Raw genomic sequence first — 27,870 nt, 5'->3', positions numbered from 1 at the left:
AATTTTCCAAAAAATATGCAGAAATTTTAAATTGTATGTTTTACAAAAAGTTGCGATTGTTTATTGTAACGGTTTTTTTGTAAAGTTGCAACCGTTCATTGTAGAGTTGTGTTTATTTAAATATTAATTCATATCTTTTGAAATCCCCTATATATTCTAAGAGAAGCATTCTCACTAAAAAGCTGATGAGTCAGCATTACAGTGCTCAATACACCTTTAATCATTTAACCCTCAAAATATCTAATTATTTACAGGTTTGTGCCATTGTATTTATTTTTAAAAAAAGTTAAAAAAGAAAACCCTACACACGCCTATGAAGAGGCAGAATCTATCCGCTCACCGATAAATGTATTCTTCTCAACACTCAGCAGAGCAAGCAAATGCATTTATGATTGTTGATTTAATATACAAATGCATTTCATACTTTTCTGTTGATTTTAAATAATTCTTTAATTAATATATATTATAAAACAAAGACGATATATGTTATCTTATTTATTCCAAATCTGTTCGATATTTAAGGATAATTTCCCCTAAGATATAGAAACTTATCAATCAAGCATAAAACAAATATTTGATTCCAAAGTAACTGCTAAATTCCCTCGAATGAAAAAGAAATAATATCTAGCAGGTCTATCAATTTACCTTTTTCAGTTAAGATGATAATAAGGTATTTCTCCTATGATATATAAAATTATCAATCAAACAGAAAACGAATATTCGATTCCTAAGTAATTGCTAAATTCCCAAAAAAAATATCTAACATTAACATGTCTATCAATTTATCATTTTCAATTAAGATGATAATAACATATTTTCCTAGATTATAGATGTAAATGACGTATGATTTGATATTGTAATATTCTCCAAAAAAATGTGATTACTCTAATTGAAATCATTCGTCTTCCCAAATAATCAGGACATAATTAAATCAAATATACCAAACTTAATCCTTGATTTTTCCATTAAAAAGGGAATTAAGTGTTAACAGCCTCACTACAAGTAAATTTATAGCATTATAACTAGATTATGACCCGTGGTATACTGCGGGGCAAGTTTTTTTTTGTTAATGAATTATTTTAATAATATTTTTGCTAATATGCTCTTTTGTTAATTTTAGTGATTTAATATATAATCTGCAGTATATTCCACAACAATTTTTGTTTAATGCAATCTTAGGGGGGTGTATTGAAATAATGATTTTGGAGGATTTGATGGGATTTAGGAAATTTGAAATTTTGATAGATTTTAGGAAAGTTGATATGATTTATAGTAAAATTATTTAAAATCCCATCTAAAATCATGAGATTTTGATTTGTATATTTTTAACTAAAGAAATCCTCTCAAATCTTCCAGAATTCCTACAACTTATTAAAATCTAAATCCACAAACTGTTTTGAATAACAGTGGATTTTAAAGTAGATTTTTAAATCATCATTTCAATAACAGTGGATTTCAATAGACTTTTTAAAATTCATGATTGAATAACATAGAATTTTTAACTTTTACACAAATCACCTAAAATGTCAAGTTGAATACACCCCCCTTAATTTAATAAGTTTGATTCGAGATACTTTATACTAGTATTGTTAAAATAGTAAAATAAAGATTTAACCCGTGTTGAAATACATACTATTTATATTTTATTTTTAGTATTATCATTTCAATCATGTCATGTCATATACCCCGTCATGTTATATAATTTGTTTGTGTTATTTTGAAATTTTAATATGTTTAATTATTCATAATTTAAACTTTTATTAACTTTAGATATATTAGTTAGAAATTTTAAACTTCTTAAAATTTTATAATATACTATTTACGGTAAATTTACTATATATATATATTAAACACACACTTTTTATATTAATAGAGTAATATATGTTTGTTTAAAAAATTCAATTTACAATATATGCAGAAAAATACTTTTTATTAACTTTATATATTATATGATGATCTAAATTTAAAATTTAAAATAAAAAGAGATGATAGGTGAATAAATTTTGTAATTTGGAATAAATGTTCTGAATATCTATATTAATTGTAGAACATTATATCTAGGGAAATTACCTAGAATATTATATAAAAGTAGGTTTATTACTATACTAACACGTTGAGATTTTCGACTTACTAGAATAACACATAAAAGGTTGATTATTACTTCTAAACCAGAGTTGTGTGTTTTTTTACGATAATGCCATTTATAATTAAATTTCTCTTCTAAATAAAAGATTGTTTCCTTTATCGTTTCACCTAATCTCATTTCTCTCTTCTTCTTCTTCACTGAGCTCTCTACAGCGAACAAAGCAAATTCTTTAATCCTTCTCTCTCTCTCCCTCGCTTTTTGGTTTTTCAGATCAAAAAGCTTTTTCCAATGTTAGTTTCTTTCTCAATTCGTTTTCGTTTTTAATAAAAAAAATTTGGTTTTTAGAAACCGGGTTAATCCATTCTTTGATTCTTACGATTTATTCCTCTGAATTTTTTGTTAGTAGCTGAGTTCTCCTTTAGATATTTTTTTGATCTGGTTCACGTCTTTCTTCGATTAAGGTTTCAATTTATTTGCTTGCTTATAGATCTGTCTCCCCTGTCAAATGTTAATTAGGTATGAACAAGTTTTTTTTTTATTTATCTCTTTTGTAAAAACAGAGAAAACAGAATAAAAACAATGGCAGCAGCAACATCAGCTTCTTTGTTTTCAATTGGATCTTCTTACTCGTCTAAAGCCAGCTCATTTACACGACAGTCTAGGGCACAAGCTGTGAACTTTAACTCAATCCCTAGTTTCATCGGTCTTAGATCAACCTCACTCATTTAGAAAGGCGGCGGAAAAAAAAAGTCTAAGAGAGAAAAAAAAAGTTAAAATAAAAAAAGTAGTAGTTGATGATGATGATGATGATGATGAAGATGTTGGTGGAAGAGACTCGTATAGGGTTTTCTAATAGGCGTTGTTGTTCGCTGGTTCTGAACTCTTGTTTATTATTGGAGTAAGTAAAAAAGCGCCACAGAGTTGAGAGAGAGAGAGAGAGAGAGAGATTGTTTTTTTTTTTTGGTTCTGTTTTTTTTTTGGGTTGTGATGGGGAAAGTGGCGGTTGCGTTTGCGGCTGTTGCGGTTGTGGCGGCTTGTTCAGTTGCGGCGATGATGGTTGGGAGGAGAATGAAGAGTAGGAGGAAATGGAGGACTGTGGTTGAGATTTTGAAAGAGTTGGAGGATGATTGTGATACTCCCGTTGCTAGGTTGAGACAAGTTGTTGATGCTATGGCTGTCGAGATGCACGCAGGTTTGGCTTCTGAAGGTGGCTCTAAGCTTAAAATGCTCCTCACTTTCGTCCATGTTTTGCCCACTGGGTAAGCCTGATTAGGGATTTCATGCTTAACTTTGATTTGAGTAATGTGTGAAAGATGAATCCTTTCTTCTCTTCTCTTCTATTTGGTCCTTGATTTATCAAGATTTAGTGATCTCAGGTTCTTTCTGTTTACTCTACATTGCATGATCTCACCAAAGTCCTTAATTTTACTGTTTGTTAAATGTAGTAAAATAGAATGTTTTGTTGCTTGATTCTTATATATATGACAATCACTTGCTCAACGAGCTCGTTCCTGGTCGTGGTGGCTCTTTAAGGGTCTCTCGTGTTTGAGCTTTAGTTGGAGGGAGCCAGGGAATTTAATAAGTGTCAGTGGGTACCATTTTGTGCAAAAAAAAAAACAGATCCTTTGATTTTGTTCTCTTCTTTTCGTTTATGTGAATTTTAATTATCCGGGGAAAGCTTTTAAGGACTTCTCCTTTCTCTTTTCCTTCTCTCTTATCTCTTACCTTTACTTTGGTATCTTGTTCCTATCTACTAGATTGCTACTGCTCATAGGAAAATGAACTAGTTTCTTCATATTTGTAGCCATTGGATTCTCTCTTTTTTCTTTGAGGAAACGTATTTCAATTCTTTTTTTTTTGTTTCTAGACTCATCATTGTCACAACTAGTCTGTTTGTTCAAATAGTTTACATCCAATCATTGCTGTTGTGTGTTGGATTGCACTGACTGACTGCTTTTGTTTCAGGAGGGAGAAAGGAACTTATTATGCACTTCACCTTGGTGGCACTTATTTTAGAATTTTAAGAGTTCATCTCGGTGCTCAAAGGTCGTATCTAGATGTTCAAGATGTTGAACGACATCTGATACCTTCACATCTGATGAACAGCACTAGCGAGGTGACTATTTTGCTTATTATTTCTTACCAGTCCTTGCTTGTTATATAATAATGTAAGCTACATTATTTAGTCTCTGTTGATTTTTTTGTTCACATGATTGCAGGTTCTTTTCAACTTTCTCGCCTTCTCCTTGGAAAGGTTTATCGAAAAGGAAGAAAGCGGGTCCGATTCACAAGGTGTTAAAAGGGAACTTGCATTTACGTTTTCATTCCCTCTCAAGCATACTTCTATTTCTTCAGGAGTTCTAATTAAATGGACCAAAGGTTTTGAGATTAGTGAAATGGTTAGTCTTATGATACTTACATTACTTCTTATATTCTTTGCAACCTGTGGTTGTATTTAAGATATTTTTTGTTAATTTTAAGAATAATTTCAACTCGTACCAACTTGATAGAATTACTCTCTCTAATATCAAAATTCTATCTGATGTCCTGAGAGTTATCTTGGGTTAACAAGAGTGGATGACCTTTAGCTTAACTATTGGCTGTGTTATAATTTTGTGGCAATGTAGTCCACCTCTTGGAATTTGGTGTGAGTACAGCATAAGCTAAACAGTAATATGATCGTATATGCCCTACTGTTTTAGGTCGGGAAGGACATAGCTGAATGTCTACAAGATGCGCTGGACCGAAGAGGCCTAAATATGCATGTTGCGGCTCTTGTAAGTGCTTTGTCACTGCAACATATTTCTTTTTCTTACCTCTTTTACAATACGCCTTAGCAGAACTCCAAACAAAATGTCTATGTAGCTGCTGCGAGAAATTCTTATGAAATGATGCTTGGTTCTGATTTCTGTGTCCTCGTTTGAGCAGGTGAATGATACTGTTGGAGCCATGTCACTTGGATATTATCATGATCCAGACACGGTTGTAGCAGTTGTATTTGGGACAGGTAGTAATGCATGTTACTTGGAACGAACTGATGCCATAATCAAGTGTCAGGGTCTGCTTACAACTTCTGGAAGCATGGTACTGAAAACTATTTCATCGTCTATTTCAAGAAACCAGCTATCATGCTTTAGATCCCAGAGAAATAAATGTAAAAGATTCGTTCTTTCTTAATTTTCAGGTAGTCAATATGGAGTGGGGTAATTTTTGGTACTCTATGTGCTCGAATTTAGTACTCAACCGATCCATGAATTGTGAGCCGAATTTGCTTTCTAAATTTGTTCTTGTTTCTTTATTTTTGATCGAGCCTCAGATTTTGGGTTTATATGTTTCTGTAGTATGGAGAATTAGGTTTCCTGGAGCTTCGAACCTCAATGCCATGGGTTCCTTATTCCAGATAGAGTATCTATCTATGGGTCCAATATTAGTCGGTCAGGGTTTGTTCTCAGACCTCTCTATTATATTATTGGCAAATCCTCTTCTCTTCTCCATTGACTATCTATCACCTGATGATTTTGTTTGATATCTCTCTCATAGGTTCCGAGCCAACCAAGCAATGACCCCTATCTTGAAGGAGATTTCTGCCACGATCCAAGGTTGGTTTGTTTCTTCTCTTGTCCTTCTTTGTTTAATTTTACTTTACTTAGAGAACTCTTCACTTTCATCATCGCTAACTCTAACCTCTGCTCGGTTGTTACCTTTGGTCGTTCATGACTCGTGAATGATGAAGAATATGATCATTGTGGCTTGACCGACAGTGTTTTGAAAATTCTATGAATTGTGCTTTTGGTGTTAGTTGGCAGCCCACGTATTCTTCTCCTTCCTTCCCCTTTGTCTGAAATCAAAACGGAACAGAGGAGTCAGGACTGATCTTTGGTATTGATTAGAGGAGTCAGGACTTATTCCTTCTTCTTCTAAATCTCCATGATTCTTTTTTTTTTTTTGTTACTGAGATGTGGTGTGTGATTTGAATTTTCTTGTCTTTTGATTCTTAGAATCGTTGAAGCATTATAATGGCGACGAGAGAGCAAACAAGTCAGAGAGAAGTATATATCTTTTTTTGTGTGTGTTCTTCTAATAAATCTATATGGTTTTGACTAAGTTAGGACATATAGGTTTGTTTCTTTTTGATTCTATGGAACAGGTGGGCTTTGATTGATTTATTTGACTCTCTCTCTCTCGTCGCCAACATGCAGGCGCCATTAGAATCACTCAAGGTTAGTAAAAATATTGTCCAAATGCAGGCGCCATTAGTGTTTCTCGATGGTTTTGCGCCGATGATCACCTATCACCCGATAACCTACAAATCTAATGTCATGAGTTTGTGGCCTCTAATCCTACTAAAGCCATGATTGTTCGATATTTATCTTATATAGGCAAGAAGCTCATAAGTATGCTCTCGGATCTTTGCCTTGGCATTAGCGAAATCAGAATTGTTAGATATTGGCTTAGTGAATAAGCGGAGAAATTAATATGTTTCTCAGGCCAATAGCATTGATGTTTTGCAGGAAGATCAGCACCTGAGAGAGAACTTAGCAAGGAATTTAATGTTTTGGAGGCGGGTCTATGGAATTCGATATCTCTGAACAAAGGTATTTGAGAAGCTTTTGTTCAGTGAACTAAAACGATACAAGAAACGCCTTGACTAAATAATCTTCAAACATCTCAGGATGTTATAAGGGACAGGAGACTATAGCGAGACTCATAACATATGATGGAATCAAGCAAAGGTTTAAGGTTATGTGGACTTAATCTCTCTGCACCAGCAGAACCCGGCAGCACCATCACAGTCAATGGGAAAAAGGGTTTGAGCGTTTGTGTGCATACCTTAGTAGATAAAAAAATAACAAGAAAAGCCAAATTTTGTGTTGCTATTCTTTAACTAGTGTATAAACGTTATTTTCAGGTCGGGAAACTAACAAGCTACACTATGGTAAGAAACGGGTCTGGCCATTTTGGGTTAGGCTACATCAAGAAACAAGAGCATCGTGGAGCTTTTTGTTTAGTCAGCCAATTTATTTACACATATTTAGCTCTTTCAACTTGTTTGGTTTCTGCACTTGTTCTCTATGGGCTTTTTGATCTTATGCTTAGTTAAAAAAACCTCTTTGTTCTTCCCTCAAATTATTATAACTTTTATATGAAGGTTAACATAAAAGCCTTTTTTTTACATTAGCTATTACATGAAATCATGCACACATAGAGGTGTGGGGGCTATGACTCTAATTGGACCAGTTCTGACTTCTGAGTCAACCATTATTAAAATGACAATTAGAATGAGAAATCTCTCAACACACATTATTAATTTTGGACCATTTAATCACCATGTATTAGTTATATAGACATGACATAATCATAACAAAGAAAAAAAGTTACTTGGGGTTGATCTTGTATCGCTGTCATTTGCCAAACCAATGAAAAAAGAGAGGGGCCAGGTTTTCAGAAACGATCCTTGGCTCAGTCTCCTAATGAAACCAACCAAACCCACAAAAACCAAAACGTGGTCATGGATTCGCCACCGTTGAAGAAGCGAGAACGGCGTCGAACGACTTGTGTTATGTATGAACTGCTAGTTGGTTTATGAAATGATGTATATCTTTAAGAATGTTTATTATCTATAAATTGAATCAATGTTTTACAAATTAAGCTGGTTCCACCAAATGTAAATAGCCTCATACAATTGCATAACATAAGAGTCATAACATTGAATATTATAGCATCGGAAAAAACAATAGATCATAGCAGATATAGAATTTTGTTTGATTTGCAACAGAGAAGGAGGGACTGAGATTTGTTTGGTTGTAATTAATAGAATTTTAGGGTGAATGTAAGGTTTTATGTGCAACTAGATCACTTAGGAACAATTGACAAAATTTCAGTATAAATTGAACTACTTGGTGCAACTGTACTAGAGCTCTTAAAATAAATTTAAATATGGATCATGTGAAAACGAAAAAAAAGATAGATTTTTGGCGGCGGGATATTCAATTAAAATCAGGTATAGTCTAATAGTGTTTCATCAAGTGATAAAGATTCTGTTAGTTAGTAACTAAACGTTGATCAACGCTACCAACATACGTTTAAACCAGGTTCCTGCAAAGGAAACTGCAGTTTCAAGGATAGATACTACTAGTCAGAAAAATAGCAGGTATTGAAACTCACTTTACTCATGCATCACCATTCTAGAACTTTTCTATGTCTTGTTTTGAGTCCTAAATTTGTGTTCTTGTCCTGAAACAGACTTGCAAAATCAGATCGCATGGAGAGAAAAGATTCCAACTCTCACTGTTCTTCATCTTTTGTATCAAAAAGCAACGGGACAACAGAGAAACAGAAGGAGGTAACATGTTGATGACCATGACCATACCAAACTGTCTCCACCTTTTTCCTCTTATATAATAACGCGACGGTTTAACAATTCCTTGACAGCTAATATTTCTTTTTCAAATTCAGCCTTCCAGGTTTAACTCAAGATCTGTAGAGAGGATACACTTACATGCCAAACCAAAGGTATTTACTCATGAGGAAGTTTCTAGCTTTTTTAAGCCTCCCAAGAAAACCTTATTGCAGTACTTTTCATTACTGTTGTGTATGATCTCTGAGCATTACTGTCTAATATCAGACTGAAGCAACAAATGCTAAAACTCGTATTTCCGGTTAGCCTATAATATAAATTATTAATTAGCAGTTGGCCACAAGATTTATTAGTACAAGGTTTCCATAACACAATGTTCATAAAAACTTGGGTTTCACCTCTTTTGCTTCATTTGAGGTGATCACTTACTAAGTCTTCCTTATACTATAAAGAGTGTTTTATGTGAAAACGATAGTATGTATTAGAAAGTGATTAATTCTTGTATTGTTCATTAAACATGGTTCTTTAATAGTTTAATATGTAATGAAATTCGTATAAACCTTAATTATCATTTTCATATTTTAAATATAAATGCAAATCTAAATATATATTTAGTTGTACCTAGTTGAACTGAGTATTATATTTTTATGTTATCTAAATATTACCCTCTATAGTTAAAATGTAATTTTCTGTGGTTATTATTCATTATCTCTCAGAAATATAATAAATAAATAAACAATTACGAATTGCATAGGTTGTTCTAGTAACATCTCTTACTTTTTCTAGTAACATCTCTTACTTGTTCCATTTCCGGTGAACAATTAGCTAGGGTTGCAGAAGAAGATATGTTGAAGATGACTACAAAATTACAATAATATCGTTCATTAAAACGGATTTATGGACGTACACTAAGCAAAAGAACGTTATGTACGTACACTAATCTCAAGAACGTTATGTGCGTATGCGTTCATATGTACGTACACGTTTATATGTACGTACACGTTCGATTTTAGGTTTAATGAACCGGAAATTACCAGAATATCCTCGTCCTCTACCTCTAACATACGACTGAAAACCCTAATTTTCCCTGCCTCACTTTATTTTTTCACGACTTATGTCTATTTTTTTGGTTTCACTTGTGGGTTTTTTACTCAACTATTATAGATTTTCATCTCAACATCTGATTTCTAAATTAAAAACCTATAAAAAGTGAGTTATATAGATTTCTGAAACGATATCTTGCTCTTCCATGGATGAACCCAGAGGAAAGATTTCCGAAACTGAGTAAGAAAAAGACGTTTGCTCCGGCCGACAAACAGAACATGATTGATGAATCTGCTACAAACTTTATTACATGAACACCATTATTCGGAAGAACAGCAAACATGTTTAGATCTTCCTCCAATAAGTCTATCGCAACGCTAGACTGTCTTTGCCAGCTCAAACAAATTCGTGTTATTCTGGTAAGACTTTACAGCTGTCAATCTTGCTTACTAAATCTACCACGGACAAGAAGCCTACCACAATACAACGAAAACTATTTCAAAAAAAAAACAAAGTATACCAAAAATATCTGTAACGAGAGAAGGCTGTCGCATAAATCTGTCGCAACAGACCATTAGTCTACCATAAATATCTTTTGGGTCATATTGACTGTTGAAGGTGTACGTCAGATATTTTTGGTACACTTAGTTTTTTATACACATATACGTCCACCGATAAGTGTACCAACACTACAACTAAGTGTACCATCTACGTCGACGGCAAAGTGTACCAGCACTACAACTAAGTGTACCAAAAATATCTGACGTACACCTTTAATCAGTCCACGTGTATAAATCTACCATCAAAGGATCGGTAGACTTAGTCCCAACTTCCAATGTTTTTTTTTTTCTAATGGCATTAGCCGTAATTACGTTTTTTCCCAACACTAGTTTCAGGGGTAGTATAGGTACAATGTGTTAGTCTAGTAATTACAAACAATTGTATGTTACTTTTGTAATAAGGAAGCTTTTATGCAATATTCTAGTAACTCACCCTTATATCTATAGATATTTAAAATGTGTTAATTGTGTTTGGTTATAAGAATAGTAGAGAAAATTAACTAAATTTGTTTGGATATGAATATAAACATTTAATAGCATTTAATGGTAAATGTTTCCAAAAACATATTTTTGAGCAAAAAACTGCTGCAAAAATACTAGTATAGATACACACTAAAATATTTTATTATAGAATTCTAATGTTACATTATGAAACCGAATCCATCTCCTTATAAATGAAAACAACACTACAAATGTAGAAGATAATAAATGAAAACAACACTACAAATATAGAAGATAATACTGACATACTAAAAAAATAAGAATAAAAAAGTGTACGTTAAATAAGATAAAATTTAACATCAAATTATATGAAAATACATTTTAATTAGTTATACTGCCGTGCAACGCACGGGTCTTATACCTAGTCTATATATACTTGTCAGTTTGACCTGTTTTCATTTTTTTGTCATGACACAAAATAATATAATTTTTCAATGTCAACGATTTTTACAACTTTCTAAATTATTCTCTAACATTCATTCTTTTAGAAGTAAAGAAATTGCTCCAATTCTTGATTTAACAAAAGATTTTTGGAATGATGAATCTAATTTACAACTTTTAGTCAATTTTAAATATAAAGATTTAATGAAAATACCTAGAGTTTTTTTTTCCAACAGTTAGATGGATTATATTGTGAGTTTTTGAATTTGATTTTTAATATGTTAATAAAGATGTCTTCTATTTAAAAGCAGTTTATATGGGTTATTAGGTATAATCAAGTGCAGACAATTGCGATTTTTTTGTAGTACATTTTCATAAAATTTTTGTTTTTATTTGTTTTTTTAAAATTCAAACGGTTGTATCTGTTCATTGTAGAGTTGTGTCTTTTCAATATATTTTATTTATATTTTTCATCACAATTTTTGTTCTAATAGGTGTGTGACGTCACTGATGTGTCTATTTAAATAGTCATGTCTTTTGAACTCTCTTTATATTTGTCTCTTCATCATTAACTAACAAGTTCATTAAAACAAAATTTTCATTTTATGTTGAATCTAAATAATTGAATATTAATATCTAATATTCAACATTATTCTATAATCTAACTAAAACTTAGAAATGATTATAGCAATAGAGAAATTTAACACAACTTAATATAGAATTTACAGTTGCGTCTATTTATCGTAACTTTTTGTTAAAAAAATAGTTTAATATTTAAAAATAATAATAACAATCTGAATAAATGCGAACAATAGTTGTGGTTTTTAATAATATTTTTTTGTGAAAAATTGTTTTTTTTAACTCAAACAGTTGTATTTGTTCATTGTAGAGTTGTGTCTTTTCACTATATTTTATTCATATTTTTTCATCACAAGTTTTCGTTCTAATAACTGTGTCTATTTAAATAGTCATGTCTTTCAAACTTTCGATATATTTGCCTCTTTCATCAATAACTAACAAATCATTGTTCGTTGAAACAAATTTTTTGTTTCCTGTTAAATCTAAATAATTTGAATATTAATGGGGTATTCTCAAAAATACTCTTTTTCCCATGCCCTTTTATAAAAGTACCCCTCTATATTGATTATTTTTAAAAATACCACTATTTATGTACAAAATGATCAAATTACCCATTATTTGAGTGACAGCAAAAATGTACAGTCATCAAAATCGAAAAAAATGAAAAATTTTCCGCCAAAAATTATCTTTTCCGCCAAAAATTGAAAAACATTTCCACCTAAAAAATGAAATAAATTCCCGCCAAAATTGCGAAATTGGATTTTCCCTCCAAAATTTTAAATTTTATATCTTATAAAAAGCCTTTTAAAAACCTTTTAGAAGCCTTGTAAAAACCTTTTAAAAGCGTTTAAGAGGTTTTTAAAAGCGTTTTTACAAGGTTTTTAAAAACGTTTACAAGGTTTTTAAAAGGCTTTTAAAAAGTTTTTAAAAATATTTTAAAAACCTTGTCAACGATTTAAAAACCTTATAAATGCTTTTACAAGGTTGGAAACCTTTTAAAAAACCTTATAAAATCCTTGTAAATTTTTTTTTGCAGGAAATTGTTTGGGTCGATATTTTGGTCAATTTTTTTTGAAAATTTTTGGCGAGAATATTTTTGGCGGAAAAATTTGTTTTTCATTTTATTGATTAAATTAATTTTCATCTAAGGGTAAAATGTTCATTAAAAATTAAAAGAGAGCAAAAATGAAAATGACCAAAAAAGGGATATTTTTGAAAAGCGTATATCAAAAAGAGTATTTCTAACAAATTCTCAATATTAATATCTAATATTCAACGTTATTCTATAATCTAACTAAAATTTTAGAAATGATTATAGCAATATAGATTAATAAAACTTACTATGGAATTTACATTTGGTCAATTTATCGTAACTTTTTGTTAAAAACTATTTTAATATTTAAAAATTTATTTTATTTTGTTTTTAAAAGTTGTGTATTTTAATTTTAATTTTTCTTTGATACAGTTTCACTCATTATTAAATAAATTTTTAATTATAATTATTTAATAGAAAATTACATTACTTATTACAACCATTAGTTCAATATTCTCAGTTAGGATCACTTTGTCTTAATTATTTTTTTAATTGTACCTCTTTCCCATAATTCTTTATAAGATATCTTTTATATTTATAATACTTTCAACAATGTTTTTTGCAAAGTTGCGTCTTTTCTATATAGTATTTTTTGTTTTATAAGCTTTTATTTTGCTGGTTGTGTTTTTAGTAACAGTTTATGCTTAATCTTTATGTGTTCAAACTATTCTATTACATACAAATTTTCATAATGTATAATTTCAAATTTTAAATTTATTTACTTTTTTCTAAAGTACTTCCCCCGCGACATCGCGGGGGGTCTGAGTCTTAGTTTAAGTAAAAAATAACCAAATTAATGTTTTAACATAAAATTACTGAAACAAACACAAATTTATTATGTTTATAATGTGTACAACTCAGCTAGTTGCTTTTTTGTTGAATGAGAATTTCGAGAAAATTCATACTCTTTTGAGAAAATATAACCTTAAATAACTAAAGGAATCTCCTATATAATAAAATTGAAGTAAACAACATTGTTTTGTAGGCTATATAATTTTAATAAGTTGGTTACAAATAGATTATACATTAAGTTAAATATTATTTGTATAGTCTGGATTTATTGTTTCCAAAAATCTTAAAGAGAATATTCTAAATATCATTTGATATCATCTAACTTACCATATTAATTTCCTTTATTAGATTATTTATCAAATAAAATATTTTGATATCTAACTTAACAGATTAATTTGTTAATTATCATTATATTTCACCTCTAATTTTTATATATGAGTATATTTTGTGAAACAAATAAATTATCATATTATTTATTATAATGAAAAATAGTTTTATTTCCGGATATACCATAAGTTGAATTTTAAAAAACAAATATGAATGATTCAATCTATAAAATATTCAAGTTTTAGTAATATTATTCTTTAAAAATAAGATCTATTTAATTTAAAAAATTACTGAGTAATGGGTCAAAATTTGAATATTGAAATTCAATTTCATACTTTTCTTTTGAATTTTATAATTTTATATAATATAATAAACTTGAAATAATTTATTTTGAAATATTTTTAAAATATTGAAACTTGATATAAAAGTTAGAAACTATAAACACTCTAAATTTATTTGTTATAGCATAACCAATAATATGTCACTATAATATGAAAGAATTTTAAAAAATCAAGTATACTAAAACAAAAAGTATAACAATATATTAAATTACTCATAATAAAATAACTCGCTTTTTAAAAACCAAATTTACAAATGATGTCTTATAATGACATTCAAGTCATTATGTAGAATATACATTGTTGAAATAACTTCACGTACATAAACTAATACAAGATATTAAAATTTTATTTTAAAATAGAAAATATACAAAATTTTGTATAAAATAAAATTTAACCAGTGTTATAACACGGGTAATTATCTAGAATCATTAACAATATAAAACTTTCAAAATAAGTGTCTTTTTCAAGTCACCATATTTGACATATGATTTTATTACATAATTTTTTATCCAAATTTTTTTTTAAAAACAATCACATAAATTATATTTTATATAAAAATTACAATATAAATAAAATAAATTTCAATCCGTGCTCTAGCACATGTCTTAATCTAGTTATATCATGTATAGGAAAAGAAGAATTTTTTTTTTTTTAATTTTATGATTCAATGTAGATTGCATACCAAGAACCATACTTAAAAAAATATTTTTATTCATATTTAATTGAGACTATAAGTACATATATAGAATGAAATAGTAAGGAGGTTTAACACTGAGTTCACAACAACAAACACCGCCAAAACTGTATATTCGACACACCCCTCGTCTTGGGTATCCCATAGACATGCATTTTCTATCGCATACCGGTGTGATTTTACATCCGTCAAACTTGCATTTGTAATATTGTCCTATGTGTCTAACAAAAAAAAAATATATGTGGTTCATCTTAAACACATTAATAAATAATAGTTTGATTATAAATAATCAATTTAATATTTTAACACGTCTACAAATGAGTTTTTTTTTTTTTTTTTTTTTTTTTTTTTTTTTTTTTTTTATGTTTGTTTAGTGACTATGATTCAAACCATCGTTTTCAAATGAGAAAATCAAATCATATTTCATAAAATTTCAGGTAATTAAAAAATAATAATATCCTTTGACAAATAAATGTGTTACCTGAAATCATAGGCAAAAGGATGAGAGCAAACATTACCAAAGACAGTAATAAAACAGATGTAAACTTATTTGTTGCCATTAATTAGTTATTTTTCTCGAGGATGAAACTTATTTGTTGCCATTAATTAGTTATTTTTCTCGAGGATGAAACAATTGTATATACTATAAGAATAATGAGAAGGATGATTCTTATTAAACTACGAACATGAGTACCACAGAGAGTCTAAGCTAGGATATCCTACTATATTAATTGAGAAGTACAAATATGAAACTAACCTTAGATTGTGTAAAAAATTATATTCAATTGCCATTACAAAATTTTAATGAAGATTAATTAATTAATTAAATAAATATAATTGATTAAAAAAATGCTGACAGATAAAATGAAAAAATCTATTCAAATCAAAACTAATTTGTACTTGATAAACAAAAAAAAGTTTAACAGCTAAGATTTTTAAAAAATACAGATAGTTATTAGTTAAAAAATTATTTTCTCTCCCTAATACAATTATGGACGAAAATTATTAAGTATTTATTATAAAATATAAACCAATTAGAATTTCAAAAACTAAGATTTTATATTCATATAGACAATAAAATTATTTTTAATAACTAGATTTGAAAGATTTTATTAAGATTTCAAATTATGACTCTCCTATCATATATATTTTATTTTATTTAAAAATTGTTTGGAATTTTTATATAATAAATATGAAGATATTTTTTTGCATATGTTGTGATTTTACTAAGAAGATATATTACTCTTTTTTTTAGTGTAAAAGATATATTACTCAATCTATGGAAAAAAAATTGTTTGTTTAAATTTTCACATTGGCGGGTTGGTAAAACTAAATTTATATAGTTGATAAGTTAATAAATTTTATCTGCTCATAATTATAATATTAAAATTGCTACTTCATATTTCACAAAATATTGATGCAAATACAATAAATAAACAATATAATATTGTAATATACATAAAAAATAAAATATTATAATATTCTAAAATAATTAGTATTAAAAAGACATATATAGACTTATAGAACAATTAAAAAGAAATATTATCTCAAACGAAATAATTTTTAAAATAATATAACAATAATTTTCTTATTATATTATAATTTTTAAAAATGTTGATCCGTGCTTAAAGCACGGGATATCTCCTAGTTTATTTGTATAGGAGTAAGTACAAAATATACTACTTTACATAAGTTGGTGATTGATATCCGATCATCACTATTGTGATTGATTTAGTCACCATTATGATTGATTCTCTACATATATATATCCTGCAAAGCAAATAGAACCTATATAAAATAAGGTTCATAATATAAAGAAGTTCATGTATAGGAAATATGTAGTAAAAAATAAATTGGGTATTCTGTAATATGACACTATAGTTTTCGTTTTAGTTTGGTTTATTTTGTCATGTTAATTAATGAATTTTCTAATGTTTGTTCTAATTTTTTTTTTGTCATCTGATAGAACAAAATTTTATAACGAGTACAACTGGGAAAAGAGAAAAAACTGAAGTTCGAAAAAATTGAGACACCAGCCTGCACTTGCTACTGAGATCAAAAAGATCCTCCAAGTGAACTAGTTGAAACCAGAGGATCAACACTTCTTATGATCAGAATCCTGAGCATATCCTCCGTTAATTGATTGCTTCGAAATACTTAACCATCCGCCTCATGTCTCACCTGGTCGAGTAACCAAGAAGGGCCTCCCAGTGATAAGTAAGACTGCAGGCGTCCATCACGTGTGACGCTGTTCGCAATGGCCTTTGCCACCTTATTTGCTGAAACCACAATTTGGTGACATTCCCAGAAAGCAAAGCTAGACAGTAGATTCTAGATATCCCGAAGTATGAAGCCATATCGTGGCCACTCATGTGCATTGTTTATTGCCTCAACAGCCGAGGTATTATCCAACACCACCTCAATCCGAGCCACCTGTAAAATTTGCAAAGCCTCTAATGCCCACAAGGAACATCGCAGAAAAGCTAGTACATGTGATTCTGTGGGTTGTAGAGCCTGTCTCGCATGATATAGAACTTCACCTCGATGATCTCTCGCAATCCATGCGCCACCAACCAATGAGGAGCTATTGTGCCAAGACGCAGCAATGTTACACTTAACAACACCTACCATCGGATTTTTCCATTTCACCTCCATGGTTGATGTTCTCCCCTCCCATTGTAGACCTAGATTACGAAAGTCTGACTGAGCTGCCACCCACTGAGAAGAGTCCTGAAAAGCCTTCACCACCAGTTCTCTTATATCACCTTGTTGGCCTTGGAATAAAAAGTTATTCCTCCATTTCCATATACCCCACAGAAGCCATGGGATTGATCTACTAATCTCCTAAGGAATTCTCTCTTCTTGTATCCAGGCCAATAGATGCTCCCAATTCTTCACTAACTCATGATCAGAGAACCCAGTTTGTGGCAAAGGCACATTCGCTAAAGCATATGGCTGTCTCGCTACAGGGCAGGCAAATAACATATGACAAATTGTCTCAGCCTGATAGCCACACACCGCGCATCCTGGGTCCACACTTAACCCTCTTGAAGCTAATCTCTCAGAGACAGCTAAAGCCCCAGACAACATATGCCATGATTTTTGGCACCGTCTTAAGACTCCAAACCTTAGCTTGAAGTCCCTCCACCTTCATCACACTTTCTGGACGAGGGACGTATAGTGTCGGTAATGTGCGAGCTAGCCAATACCCACTCTTGACCGTGTAGGCTCCAGACGGCGTATAAGGCCAGATAAACCGATCTTTTTTGTTTTCCCAATAACCATAGCCAGGATTTGTTGAGCATCCGCAGGTGGAAACTGCTCATTGATCTTGTCTCTATCCCACTGCCTATTGTTTGGAGTCCTCAGCTCCGACACCCTCAAGTTCATGTTGAAAAAGGACTGTAACCGGTGAGGATCTCTTGGATGTTTCTCAAAAAGCCATTTCTCTCGCCAGACAAAGGTATCCACTCCGTCCCCAATCATCTTCATCAATCCCTGTTTTAACAAGTTCCAACCATGGAGGATGCTTCTCCACGCATAGGATGGTCTCGAACCCGAACCACAAGTCAAAATTGATGTTTTACGAAAATATCGACTTCTGTAGAAACGAGCTATCAGTGAGTCCGGATTATTTAAGATTCGCCAAGCCTGTTTGGCAAGTAAAGCTTGGTTGAAATCTCCCAGGTCCTTAAACCCCATACCACCCTATGACTTGGACTTGCACATTTTGGACCATGCAACCCATGCTATCTTCCGTTTTCCCTGACAGCTACTCCACCAAAACTCACACATAGCACTTGTGATTTTCCGACACAGGTTCTTGCTCAGTCTGAAACAAGACATGGCATACACTGGTAAGGCCATAGCCACTGACTTTAACAATATCTCCTTGCCTCCCAGTGATAGAGATTTAGCATACCAACCATGCAGCCGTTTCTTGAGCTTATCTCCAATAAAGGCCAAAAGAGCTTGTTTAGATCCGGAAAAACATTCTGGTAATCCTAAGTAGGAGCCTGCTCCACCTTCAGCCATAATCCCCAAAATTTGTTTGACCTCTGTTTTCACTGTTGCAGGCGTCTTACTTCCAAAAGTGATGGCCGACTTAGCAAAGTTGATCTGTTGTCCGAAGGCCTTCCCATACAGATGTAAACAGCTCAATAGCTCTTGACATTCCTCTTTTTTGCGCGACAGATGAGCAAACTATCATCCGCGAAAAGTAAGTGCTGAACGACGGGGCATGACTCATTAAAGCTGAACCCAGTGAGCTTTCCTTGTACCCTCCGTTTCTCCATGTCATGTATGAGAGCCTCTGCACATAGGATGAAAAGAAAAGGGGATAGAGGATCCCCTTGTCTGATCCCCCTCTCTTGTTTAACAAAACCAAAAGCACTACCATTTATTAAAACCGAATACGTCACAGATGTAACACACATCATAATCCATTTGACCCACTGATCGTTAAACCCCATCTTGGCCAACAATTGCTTGAGAAACTCCCACTCAACTCGGTTGTAGGCTTTGGACATATCTGTCTTGATGGCAATATACTCTGAGTTGAATTTAGCATGTGTGCGAAGCGCATGTACAATCTCATGTGCAATGAGTATATTATCTGAGATGAGACGCCCCGAGACAAATGCCCCCTGAGTCTCTGAGACCAATGACGGTAGACACTTTTTCAATCTCGTACATAAAACCTTGGAGACAATCTTATACAAGACCAAGCATAAGCTGATTGGTCGCATATCCACCATGTTATTCGTATTGTCCTTCTTTGGGATGAGACAGATTTGAGTATGGTTCCATTCCTGATATAAGTTACCAGTTACAAAAATCTCCTGAACCTCTTTGACAATGTCAGGCCCCACTACTGTCCAGTACCTTCGAAAGAAAGCCCCTGTCCACCCATCTGCTCCTGGGGCGCTGTCACCCTTGATGTTATAGGCAGCCTGTTTGATTTCTTGAGCTGTAACTGGGGCCATCAGATATTGATTCATCTCCTCCATAACTCGTGGCTCCATACCCTCCAACAACTCTGCAAAACTATCAGGCTGCAAGGATTTGAACAACTCTGTGAAATACTCTGTAGCAATATTCCCTTTCGAACCCTCCTCAAAGCATTCAAACCCATTCTTGTCAATTAGTGAGTTGAGTCGGTTCTTGAGCCTTCTGTATGTAACCGCACTATGGAAGAATGTCGTGTTCTTATCACCTGCCTGCAGCCATGTCTCACGACTCTTAGATCGCCAATAATTCTCTTCCTCCCTAAACGCTGATGTAAGCTCCCATTTGATCTGGCGTAGTTTGTGGAAGTTGGGGAACTGCTTTGTAGACTCCTCTTCAAGATCCTTGCGCAAATGCTGAATTTGTGTCAAAGAATTTGAAGGATGTTCTCTTTTCCATCTAGCTAAAGCCTTCCTGCATCTCGTTAGACCACCCTGAACTGATTTACACTGACTTCCATTCTCCAAAGCCCACTGCTCTTTGATGATCTCTAATGTTTCAGGCTTGTTAATCCACCGCTTATCAAAGATAAACCTACCCTTAAACCTTGTGTTCTCACCAACTAATCTTGTAATTATTGGTCGATGATCAGATCCCAGAAAATCTAAATACTCTGTGTGGCTTCACGGAAACAATCTAAACCACTCACTATTCCCAAAGCTTCGATCCAACCGACACTGCACCCATACATTCTCTCTTCTACCACCCCAGGATAGTTTGTTTCCAGAACTAGGGATTTCTTTAATCCTACTGCTCCTCGCCATAGTTCTCAACGGATAGAAGGAACTTTCAGGTCTCCTCGGTCCACCCAATTTTTCTGAGTTATCCATTATCTCATTAAAATCACCTGTAAGAAACCAAGGTTCATTCCTCCGTACACCAATTCGGGTAATACGTTCCCACACCTCCTCTCTCAAGTTGTGCACTGGATCCCCATAAACAAAAGTGATATAGAAAACCATGGAGCCTTGACTAACTTTGGTATCAATCACTCGTGTATCAGATTGCAGAATCTCTACATGGTACAAATCTTTCCAGAACAAAGCCAAGCCACCACTTAACCCAATCGGATCCACATTGTGCACTTGATCATACCCCATCAACTCCTTCACTCCCATAACATGATCACTGGAGTTTTTAGTCTCCAGGAGGAACAAAAAGTCCGGATAATGCTCACGACGCATCTCCTTCAGACGTCGAACTGCCGAGGTGCTCCCCATTCCTTGGCAGTTCCAACTGAGTACACTCATTGAGTACTGGGTGGTTTCTAGAAAACCACCAAACCCGTTTTGTCAGCCTCACCCTTCAGACCTTGGTCACAATCTGCCTCACCTACCCCTGCATCACTACTGCGACCCTGTGTCTCTAAAGTATCCACCTCTGAATCCCGCTTTAACAATTTAGAAGACATATCGCCCTCCTCTAATGCTTTCCTCTTAGCCAAATTTCCACTCTGCATTCCTTCTGGAGCTTCTCCTAGGAGACCGACAGCAGCTGAGGGGGAAATGACAGACGCCTCCTTGGCTCTTCGTTTCCAGGATGACATCTTCTTCTGACTCTGACCCCTCTTACTACCAGGGATACCATTCTCTGTAGTAGAAATGCCAACACAGAAGCCTGCGACTCCAGTTGGAACCATTTCCAATCCATCCTGCATTTGCAGTGCAGGATTATCTTTGTTAAGACCAAGGTTAGCTGGTACAGTTCTCATATGGGATAAGCCACCACTATCATCCTCCATCTCCTTAGTATTTTCTTGTGCCTGATGCGAGTCAGCAAGGATGTTTTGAGGATATGCAAACATCGGTCCCTTCCCTTTATTGAGATCTTGAGTTAAGGATGGTGGAGCTTCCAGTCGTAACATTGCATTCTGTGCACGGGAGTCCGAAGCAATAGAGTTCAAAGTGGAACGTAGAATCTGTTCCCTTTGACCTGCCAGAGCTGGGTCACCTGATAATAAGTACTTCTGCATCTCCGCTAAGACTTCAGGGACCACGATGTTGGATTCTGGTTGACAAACAGGTGGGGTCTGTTGTGTCAACAATGGTAGAATTGCGTTAGGCAAGTCCTTGGGAATGCGGTTATCTCTAGTCGAGCCCTTCCGACGCTCCTCAATTCCACCAAGCATACCTCTCGTATCCTTTTGCAAAAAGGGGCATCTTTGTTTCTCATGAGTCAGCCTCAAACAGTGGAAGCAAGATTTGCGTACTCTCTCATACTCAACGTTTACCATCGCAAGTTCACCCTTGGGAAGTTGTGCCGACTTAGTCTTAACCAACGGGTTGGCTACATCAAAGATAATCTTTACCTGAACAAAGGCGTTGTACTGTGACCTTTCCTGATCAAAAGCAACCTCCTTCACATAACCAATCCTACCCGCAATAGCTTCAATTGTCTTGATGGTGAGAAAATTAACCGGGATGTTACTAAGTCTGATCCAAAGTGGGAAAGTGCGGAGGAAGTTCACCGGTGGCGATTCCATTCATCTCTCCAGTATCATGCCCCATTCATCAAAGGTCCAAAAACCCGTCTTCAGGACTCTCTCTAAATCACTTTCCAACTGGAAAATGAATTGGAAAGTATCATGGGACAAAGCTATGCCTTTGACTCTTTCATGGACTCCCCAGACCCGTGGCATCTTCATCATCATCTTAGACATCTTCGGACATTCCGGATTCAACAATCTCCCCACCATACTTAGTTTGCACTCCACTGCCGCTCCAAACTCGCCTTCCTTTGTTAGAATCACTGGGCTATCATCCGCAATCGACATCTCTTTCATGGCCAAGCTTAGATTTGCGTCCATTAGAAGAAGGAAAATCCCGACCTCAGCTTGCAGAAATCTTTGATAAAAAAACCCTAATACGCACGGTGGTGAATAATTAGAGGCTAAATCTTCTGGTAAAGATTTGAAAATATTTTGAGAATATTCTCCCAAAATTCATGGTACCAGCAAGATTTTGGATATCTCTTGATATCCCAAAGAATTCGCAACCGAGAGCTGCATTTTTCCGGCAAAGAAATTTGTCTTCCGGCTGAAAATCCCATCGGATATGGGTAAGTGAGAGACTCTCAATGAAACCGAGGGTCCTAAGCAAAACATCTTTCACTTTCGTTCAATCAAAGAACTGAATGTTTATTCTAATTAGCGTTTGTTTCTTTTCAAATTTTATATTTTAATTATATGGAAACTAAATAAATTCTTGATTTTAATTTTAATTTTAATTTTTGATGTTAGGTATCATCATTTCCAAAAGGGAAAAAAGCTTAAAAAACCCTCATCTATTTTTTATTTGGACGTTTAATACTTGGTCTTTTTCCGTTGGAAGAAAAATACCTATATTAATTAAAACGAATGAATTAATATCAAAAATTATAAATGTTGCTATTTTCATACTTGCGTTTTCAAAACAAAATTAAAATTCCAAATTTACCCTGACCATCTTAATTAAAATTAATAATTATTTTTTCTTGTTTTTTAAACTATCCGGTTTTCTTTTAACCGGATCTAGCCACAATCAAATCGATTATCATCACCACCGAAATTTGATGTTGTCTTTTTTTTTTTTTTTTTTTTTTTTTTTGACAACAATAGAATCAGCTCAAACGAGCCAATTTGGAGGAAAATTGTTCACAAACAAAACATGCTGCGGAGACAGTCACGCTCGGCGTGCCAGGAAGTCCGCAATTACATTTGCAGTGCGGGGAACTAGAGATAGGGAGAAAGTAGCAAACTCCGCTTGATCAGTCTTGATATCGTCCAGGTAGGGTGTGAAAGCCGGCCAGTCGTGAGGAGAAGTCACCATCTTCACCAAGTCAGAACAGTCCGTATAGAAAGCCACGTCCTGGTAGTCATGTCCAATCATGCACCGCATAGCCCAAATGAAGGCTTCTACTTCAGCATGAAGAGGAGACAAACTTCGTCGGAAATTGGTTGCTCCCATATTTGACCTCGAGTCGGTAGGGGAAGAACAAACCCAACCTGCTCCTGCAAAGATGTCAGTCGCTTTCCAAGAGCCATCAACAAAACACCGATGACCTGTTAAAAAATTTGGCAGAGAGCATAAAGGCACCCTTAGCCTAGAATGAGGGACAAGGGGAGGATTGGGAAGATCCTCATCCTCAGCCTCCACCTGGGCCTGTAACCAGGCTTTTGCCTCTCCCTCTGCCAACCGAACAACATCTAGTGGATTCTCCATCACATTCTCAAAAAGTCGTGCATTTCGCACTTTCCAAATATACCACATAAGCCACGGAAAAGTGGTTATCTGAGATCCCGGATTAGAAGAACCTAAGAAATGATCCACGTTAGCGTATACTGACTCCATCGGAAAGGAATCCGGCCCTACGGGAACCTGAGCTAAAGCCCACGCCTGACGAGCCGGGGGCACCGAAAAATAGCATGATTTATTGTTTCTTCCTCAGCCCCACACCGTACACACGCAATGCCGCGACAGTGCAGATTTTTCGAAACCAAAATACACCCTGTCAGGACCTGCCACATAAAATGTTTAATGTTCGGAGGACAGGCAACACCCCAAACCCCAGCCAAGAGAGGAGTTATCTCTGGACCTAATCGAGAGACCGCACTAAGCCGTGTTGAAGCAAAACGTTCTGTATCATACCCAGACTTAACTGTATACTTTCCAGATTTTGTAAAATGCCAACCCAAGGAATCGTTTAGCCGTCGACTGCCTAATGGTATAGCCCCTATCATATCAACATCTTCCGGGGCAAAAGGCTCCTTAAGCATATCCGTACGCCCAATGTTAGTGTGACAATCAATTAAATGAGAAATTTTAAGAGAATGATCCTTGAGAGGACCCTTACTGAGTGCTGGTCTTGGGGATTGAGCCGGTACCCAGGGGTCCGTCCATATCGAAACGGACTCCCCCGAACCAACCCGTATAATAAGCCCTTTATGAACCAAAGATCTAGCAGAAATTATACTTCTCCACCCATAAGATGGAGAATAAGAGCGTATTGGTTCCATAGGATTGGAGTTCTGATAGTACCTACCTTTGAAAGCCCTAGCAAACAGAGTATCTGGAGCGTCAATCAGTCGCCACAGTTGCTTCGCCAATAATGCCGAATTAAAGTCATCAACCTGCCTAAAACCCAAACCTTCCGTCTGTTTACTACAACAGAGCTTATCCCAAGCTAACCAGTGCATTCCCCCAAACTGTCCTGAAGCACTCCACCAAAAATTTGCCACTACACTCGTGAGTTTTGATGTTATTGTTTTCGGTAGCCGGAAGCACGACATTACAAAAGTCGGTACTGCCGTGGCTACAGACTTGATCATCACCTCCTTTCCCCCTTTGGAGAGAAGTTTTGCCGACCAGCCTGTCGTTCGACCCTGTAGTCGGTCCCGAACAAAAGAGAAAACCTTTGTCTTAGACCCTCCCAGGCTCTCCGGTAACCCTAAATATGAACACATACCGCCCAAATTTGATATCCCCAACACCCCCTGCAACTCCGTCCTCACAGCTTCATCCACTTTATGACCAAATTGGATCGAAGATTTGTCAAAATTTATTTGTTGACCCGAGACGGCCTCATACTGTTTTAAGATATCCAAAATAACTTCACATTGAGCCTTATCTACTTTGCAGAAAAATAGGCTATCATCTACAAATAACAGATGTGTAATTGGCGGACATTTGTTTGCTACTTTAATCCCTATAATTTGTTTATCCCGTTCTGCCCTCCGAATATTTGCAACTAAAACCTCCTTACACAAAATAAATAAATAGGGTGACAGCGGATCTCCCTGCCTTAAGCCTCTTTCCGGGACAATCCTACCATTGGACTGGCCATTTAAAAGGACCTTATATTCAACAGAAGTAACACAAAACATAATTCTGGAAATCCATGTCCCCCCAAAGCCCATTTTCCATAACAGAGCCTCAATAAAACCCCTTTCCACCCTATCATACGCCTTGCTCATATCTGTTTTGATCGCCATAAATTTCCCTTTACACGAGGGATTTTTTCGTAACCCATGAAACATCTCCTGAGCGATGAGAATGTTATCCGAGATCAAGCGGCCTGGGACAAAGGCAGATTGCATTTCCGAGATAAGCTCTGGCAACACTACTTTTAACCGTTGACACAAGATTTTGGAAATAATCTTGTAGCCCACATTACACAAACTAATGGGACGCATCTCCGCCATCCGGGTTGGCTTGGCCACCTTCGGGATCAGGCATATATGCGTCCTATTTAAACTTTTATCAAAAACACCCTCTACAAAAAACCGGTTAACCATAGCGACAAGATCCTCCTTGACAATGCTCCAAGCCTTCTGGAAAAACAAAGCTGTCATTCCATCCAGCCCGGGTGCCTTATCCGGGGACATCATAAATAAAGCCTTACGGATTTCCATCTCCATTGCCGGAGCCATTAAACTCACATTTACCTCATCCGTTATTACTGTCGGCACCTCCCGCAATGGATCCTCAAAATTAGCCGGGTGAATAGAAGTAAACAATTCCTCAAAATACGAAACCGCCACATTGCAGATATCGTCATCCTTCGTTGACCAAACATTATCCCTGTCATAAAGACCAGTGATCCGATTGCGAGCCCGTCACTGCTTTGTTTGAGATTGAAAGTACTTTGTGTTTTTATCTCCCACCCGCATCCATCGATTACGACTCTTCTGATCCCAATAAATTTCCTCATCATTATACGCATCCCGCAGAGGTGTAGTTAAATCAGTAATAACCCCTGAAGTAACTGCAGCATCCGCTTGGGCCACAGCCAACTGGCGCTTAAGATCCTCAATAGTATCTCGCCCAAAAGGAACCTGCTCCTTACGCCAATGAGAGATAGCTCGCCGGCAATTCACAATTTTATCAACAAAACTTATCGGGCCCTCGTGTTGGTCCCCATTCCAACCCAGCGAAATAGTCTCCATCAGACCTGCCTTACCCACCCAACGACGGTCAAACATAAAAGACCGTCTTCCTCGCGATCGCTTGGCCCCTATGTTAACAATAAGCGGGGCATGATCGGACGCTATCCTAGGCAGATATTCTGTAACCGTGTCTGAAAACAAATCGTGCCAGTCCTCATTACCTAAAGCCCTATCCAACTGACAACGGATCGGTTTTTTATCCCGCCAATCCCGCCAAGACAACCAATCACCAAGATACGGAAATTCCAAAAAACCACAATCCCGAATCATCCCGTTAAAAGAAAGGAAAGAAGAAGCATGACGAAGCTTCCCCCCTCGCTTCTCATGATTTCCTGTTAATTCATTGAAATCTCCAACAATAAACCAAGGGGTCGACCTATTAGAACTTATTCTTAATAATCTTTCCCAAACTAACTCCCGATTTTTTGGGACAGGGTCCCCATAAACAACGGTTAAATGAATGACCCGTCCATTATAGACAGCTTCAACATCAATTAAGCGGTTTGACTCAAATAAAATAGACATCAAAAACTTCTTTATTATAAAAGAGAGCCAAACCTCCACTACAACCAATATGTTCCACAGTTTTTAAATTTTTATAGCCAAAATGGCCTACAAATTGTTCCAAAAAAGAAAAAGATTGCTTTGTTTCCATAAGAAATATAAAATCTGGAAACTGTGGAGGAGGTCGTCGCCTTGGTGACAAAAGAAGATTAGCAGTCCGCTTCTTTGTGCTGACCCCCGAAGTATCAACTGCCCTTTCCCTTTTTCCCCTTCTCACCGTGAACAGCTTGTGATTCATTACCAGTCGATCCAATCAAAGCATCCTCAACAGCAACCGACTCCACCCTTTCTTTGTCCTCCCCCTCCTCATCCAACAGATCATCCTCCTCCATATCAAACTGTTCCCTAGCAGTCTCCTCTACCTCCATAGAATCTTTGTCAGCTGCAACAGAATTGCGCAGCCCCAAATCTCCAATAGCAGAACCCTCCACAACCAAGATATCCTCAACAAAACCCTTTTGCCCTGTAACTTCGGAGGCAAGAGTATCCTCAACAACATTTGCGACCTTACCAACCATAGAAACACCAAGTAAAACCCCCTCCTGCCCCTCAACAGCTTGCGCCTGTACAACCGCGACCCCGACCCCAGCCAGAGCAGGTACAACCGGCGCTGGACCTAAG

The 27,870-nt window shown here is 35.1% G+C and overlaps 4 protein-coding genes across 53 annotated transcripts; 1 reads left to right on the top strand and 3 right to left on the bottom strand.

The window, feature by feature from the left end:
• Positions 1-2,230: 2,230 nt before the first annotated feature.
• Positions 2,231-7,247, top strand: LOC104787315 (hexokinase-3). Of its 50 annotated transcripts, none has more exons than XM_087450850.1 (15): positions 2,235-2,376; positions 2,647-3,345; positions 4,052-4,202; positions 4,306-4,485; positions 4,789-4,863; positions 5,015-5,170; positions 5,271-5,343; positions 5,428-5,520; positions 5,627-5,685; positions 5,886-5,965; positions 6,085-6,135; positions 6,234-6,306; positions 6,598-6,681; positions 6,759-6,894; positions 6,996-7,247. In XM_087450850.1, exons 2-9 carry the CDS (start codon positions 3,074-3,076, stop codon positions 5,647-5,649), a joined length of 1,023 nt encoding a protein of 340 aa, XP_087306976.1. In that variant the 5' UTR covers positions 2,235-2,376; positions 2,647-3,073; the 3' UTR covers positions 5,650-5,685; positions 5,886-5,965; positions 6,085-6,135; positions 6,234-6,306; positions 6,598-6,681; positions 6,759-6,894; positions 6,996-7,247. The 50 variants fall into 50 exon arrangements, with proteins under 50 accessions (XP_010511181.2, XP_087306973.1, XP_087306974.1 ...); XM_087450849.1 differs by having other exon boundaries at positions 6,205-6,306; XM_087450845.1 differs by having other exon boundaries at positions 5,820-5,965.
• A 7,543-nt stretch (positions 7,248-14,790) lies between these two features.
• On the bottom strand, positions 14,791-15,316 carry LOC109132884 (defensin-like protein 90). Its single transcript, XM_019245345.1, has 2 exons — positions 15,238-15,316; positions 14,791-14,969 (listed from the first exon to the last, which is right to left on the bottom strand). The coding sequence occupies exons 1-2, from the start codon at positions 15,314-15,316 to the stop codon at positions 14,791-14,793; spliced, it is 258 nt and encodes an 85-aa protein (XP_019100890.1).
• A 1,771-nt stretch (positions 15,317-17,087) lies between these two features.
• Positions 17,088-17,846, bottom strand: LOC147944428 (uncharacterized). The gene is made up of 2 exons (XM_087512582.1): positions 17,659-17,846; positions 17,088-17,550 (listed from the first exon to the last, which is right to left on the bottom strand). The coding sequence occupies exons 1-2, from the start codon at positions 17,844-17,846 to the stop codon at positions 17,088-17,090; spliced, it is 651 nt and encodes a 216-aa protein (XP_087368708.1).
• A 5,576-nt stretch (positions 17,847-23,422) lies between these two features.
• Positions 23,423-26,955, bottom strand: LOC147944427 (uncharacterized). Its single transcript, XM_087512581.1, has 3 exons — positions 26,384-26,955; positions 24,259-26,320; positions 23,423-24,136 (listed from the first exon to the last, which is right to left on the bottom strand). Exons 1-3 carry the CDS (start codon positions 26,953-26,955, stop codon positions 23,423-23,425), a joined length of 3,348 nt encoding a protein of 1,115 aa, XP_087368707.1.
• Positions 26,956-27,870: the final 915 nt, after the last annotated feature.

The sequence above is a fragment of the Camelina sativa genome, chromosome 5 (genome assembly GCF_030686135.1).
Source record: "Camelina sativa cultivar CO46 ecotype springtype chromosome 5, ASM3068613v1".
Taxonomy (NCBI): Eukaryota; Viridiplantae; Streptophyta; class Magnoliopsida; order Brassicales; family Brassicaceae; genus Camelina; species Camelina sativa.
Note: the sequence above shows the minus strand (reverse complement) of the source record. Positions and strands in the feature narration are given on the sequence as shown.

Excerpts from the sequence above, each read along its gene's own strand:
- LOC104787315 (XM_087450830.1), top strand. The coding sequence starts at position 3,074 with ATGGGGAAAGTGGCGGTTGCGTTTGCGGCTGTTGCGGTTGTGGCGGCT. Across the intron at positions 4,864-5,014 it reads ATATGCATGTTGCGGCTCTT|GTGAATGATACTGTTGGAGC; the intron begins GTAAGTGCTTTG and ends TCGTTTGAGCAG. Across the intron at positions 5,527-5,626 it reads TCCAATATTAGTCGGTCAGG|GTTCCGAGCCAACCAAGCAA; the intron begins GTTTGTTCTCAG and ends TCTCTCTCATAG.
- LOC109132884 (XM_019245345.1), bottom strand. The coding sequence starts at position 15,316 with ATGGCAACAAATAAGTTTACATCTGTTTTATTACTGTCTTTGGTAATG. Across the intron at positions 14,970-15,237 it reads CCTTTTGCCTATGATTTCAG|GACAATATTACAAATGCAAG; the intron begins GTAACACATTTA and ends TTAGACACATAG.
- LOC147944428 (XM_087512582.1), bottom strand. The coding sequence starts at position 17,846 with ATGTTGTCTGGGGCTTTAGCTGTCTCTGAGAGATTAGCTTCAAGAGGG. Across the intron at positions 17,551-17,658 it reads ACTGGGTTCTCTGATCATGA|GAATAACTTTTTATTCCAAG; the intron begins GTTAGTGAAGAA and ends ATGGAAATGGAG.
- LOC147944427 (XM_087512581.1), bottom strand. The coding sequence starts at position 26,955 with ATGATTCGGGATTGTGGTTTTTTGGAATTTCCGTATCTTGGTGATTGG. Across the intron at positions 26,321-26,383 it reads GTGGGAGATAAAAACACAAA|GGATAATGTTTGGTCAACGA; the intron begins GTACTTTCAATC and ends TCTTTATGACAG. Across the intron at positions 24,137-24,258 it reads TTAAACATTTTATGTGGCAG|GCGTGGGCTTTAGCTCAGGT; the intron begins GTCCTGACAGGG and ends CCGGCTCGTCAG.